Below are 3,525 nucleotides of genomic sequence, written 5' to 3' on the forward strand. Positions count from 1 at the left end.
ACCGTTAGCTAGCTACCGTAAATGTAGGCTACTTTAAAAATGCCATATCTCCCCTGTCACCAAAACAGACGTAAAAATATCCCCCTTTCTCTGTAGTTCACCTAGCGTTAGCTACCGTAAACGTAGGCTACTTTTAAAATGCCATATTTCCCCTCTGGGCTCACCAAAACAGACGTAAAAATATCCCCCTTTCTCTGTAATCTACCGTTAGCTAGCTACCGTAAACGTAGGCTACTTTTAAAATGCCATATTTCCCCTCTGGGCTCACCGAAACAGACGTAAAAGCATATTAACCGTTCCCTGCACGTGATCGCTAGCAAACATGTTACATCTCTGATGTCATTTTTCAGTTTTTCAAGAATCGGTTTAGGAATCGGAATCGTTAAACTCCAAACGGTAGCCAAGCCTAGCGCAGAGCGCCGGCTGTACGTACGTCTTGTTGTTGTATGGCCGACTCTCGCAGATCTCCGGGGAGAGGTAGTATGGCGTCCCAACGCACGTCCTGGCCAGCTCCATGGTGCTGCACAGCCACAGGTCACAAACACAGCACACTCAGTCAGGCAGGGCGCCGTATGGAAAGGCCACGCTTCAACAGTAAGGGTTTGACGCCCGATGGCCCGGGGCAAGTAAAACGCCACGTCGGGCAAGTAAATATAGACCGGTCAGTTCGGGCGTCATCGTATCGTAATCATATGATTTGAATGTGCCGTTAGCCAAAAAAGAATTGAGGTGGCTCTCAATGCTTTTGACATTTGTTTTCCACATTTTCCACACCTACCTACCTACCTACTTACCTACCTACCTACCTATCTATCTAACCACCCACCTACCTACCTACTTACCTACCTACCTACCTATCTATCTAACCACCCACCTACCTACCTACTTTACCTACCTACCTACCTACCTACCTATCTATCTAACCACCCACCCACCTACCTACCTATTACCTACCTACCTACCTACCTACCTATCTATCTAACCACCCACCTACCTACCTACCTACCTACCTATCTATCTAACCACCCACCTACCTACCTACTTACCTACCTACCTACCCATCTATCTAACCACCCACCTACTATATTTACCTACTTACCTACCTACCTACACCTATCTTCAACCACCCACCCACCTACCTTACCTATTACACCTACCTACCTATATTAACCACCCACCTACCTATATACTTACTACCTACCTATCTATTCAACCACCCACCTACCTACCTACCTACCTACCTACCTACTACCTATCTATCTAACACCCACCCAAACACCTACCTACCTTACCTACCTACCTACCTACCTACCTATCTATCTACCCACCCACCCATCTACCTACCTACCTACCTATCTATCTAACCACCCATCCACCTACCTACCTACCTACTTACCTACCTATCTATCTATCTATCTAACCACCTACCTACCTAACCTACTACCATTCACCAATACTTAATATACATTACCACCTACCTACCTACCCTACCCTACCTAGTTATCTATCTAACCACCCACCTACCTACCTACCTACCCAATTTCTACTTACTCCACTACCTAGCTATCTATCTATCTATCTAACCACCCACCTACCTACCTACCTACTTACCTACCTACCTACCTACCTATCTATCTAACCACCCACCTACCTACCTACCTACTTACCTACCTACCTAGCTATCTATCTAACCACCCACCTACCTACCTACCTACCTATTTGAGGTGGCTCTCAATGTTTTTGACATTTGTTTTCCACATTTTCCACACCTACCTACCTACCTACCTATCTATCTAACCACCCACCCACCTACCTACCTACCTATCTATCTATCTATCTAACCACCTACCTACCTACCTACCTACCTACCTACCTACCTACCTACCTACCTTACCTACCTACCTACTTACCTACCTACCTAGTTATCTATCTAACCACCCACCTACCTACCTACCTACTTACCTATCTACCTACCTAGCTATCGATCTAACCACCCACCTACCTACCTACCTACCTACCTATCTATCTAACCACCCACCTACCTACCTACCTACCTACCTACCTACTCTACTTTAACTACTCTACCTAGTTATCTATCTAACCACCCACCTACCTACTAACATTAGTTATCTTTCAACCACCCACCTACCCACCTTACCTACCTACCTACCTACCTATACTTCTACCTACCTACCTACTACCTATCTATCTACCACCCACCCACCTACCTACCTACTTACCTACCTACCTACCTATCTATCTAACCACCCACCTACCTACCTACCTACCTATTTGAGGTGGCTCTCAATGCTTTTGACATTTGTTTTCCACATTTTCCACACCTACCTACCTATCTATCTAACCACCCACCCACCTACCTACCTACCTACCTACCTACCTATCTATCTAACCACCCATCCACCTACCTACCTACTTACCTACCTATCTATCTATCTATCTAACCACCTACCTACCTACCTACCTACCTACCTACCTACCTACCTACCTACCTACCTAGTTATCTATCTAACCACCCACCTACCTACCTACCTACTTACCTATCTACCTACCTTAGCTAGACCACCCACCTACCTACCTACCTACTACTATCTATCTAACCACCCCCTACTATACCACCTACTATATAACCCCCCCTACCTACCTATACACTTCTACCAACCCACTAACAACAATTCTATACCACCCCCACACTAATATTACCTATCAATCCCACCACCACCTACTACTACCCCTACTACATACCTTACCTACCTATTACCTACCTAACTATATATCTAAACCTCTACCTACCTACCATCACATCTATACTAACACACCCAACTACTACCTACTTACCTACTACCTACTGACTTACCACATCTATCTACCACCCCCCACTATACCATACACCTACACACTTACCACTACCTACCTACCTACTACCTACCACCCACCATACCCACCACCACCTACACCAGTTACCATCACCACCCACCTACCCACCTACACTAACCACCTACCCCTACCTACACTACCACCACTACTTCTACCACCTACCTACCAGACTCTACACCCACCCCCTACTACTTACCACTATACCACACTATCTATCTAACCACCCACCTACTACTACCTACTTACCTACTACTACACAACCACCCATACCTACCACTACTACCCACTACTACTTACCTACTACTACCTACTACTATCTAACACCCACCCACCCACCTACTACCTACTACCTAGCTATCCATCAACCACCCACCTACTACCTATCTATCCAACCACCCACCACCCACTACTACCTACTACCTAGCTACTATCTACCACCCACCACACACCTACCTACCTACCCACCTACCTACCATACCTACCTACTAGCTATCTATCTAATCACCCACCCACCCATCTACCTACACCTATATATCTATCTACAACCACCCACTACCTACACACACCTACCAACCTACCTATCTATCTATCTATCTACTACCTACCTACACTACCTAAACCCACCCAACC

General features: G+C 45.8%; 1 protein-coding gene across 1 annotated transcript in view; it reads right to left on the reverse strand.

The window, feature by feature from the left end:
• Nucleotides 1–366: 366 nt before the first annotated feature.
• LOC120569505 (serine/threonine-protein kinase Nek5) overlaps nucleotides 367–3,525 on the reverse strand; it is a 16,465-nt gene continuing 13,306 nt past the window's right edge. The window contains exon 8 of the mRNA XM_039817360.1: nucleotides 367–520. Coding sequence (XP_039673294.1) covers nucleotides 367–520 — 154 coding nt within the window. The remainder of the gene's footprint in view (nucleotides 521–3,525) is intronic.

Source organism: Perca fluviatilis, chromosome 12 (genome assembly GCF_010015445.1).
Source record: "Perca fluviatilis chromosome 12, GENO_Pfluv_1.0, whole genome shotgun sequence".
NCBI classification, from domain to species: Eukaryota; Metazoa; Chordata; class Actinopteri; order Perciformes; family Percidae; genus Perca; species Perca fluviatilis.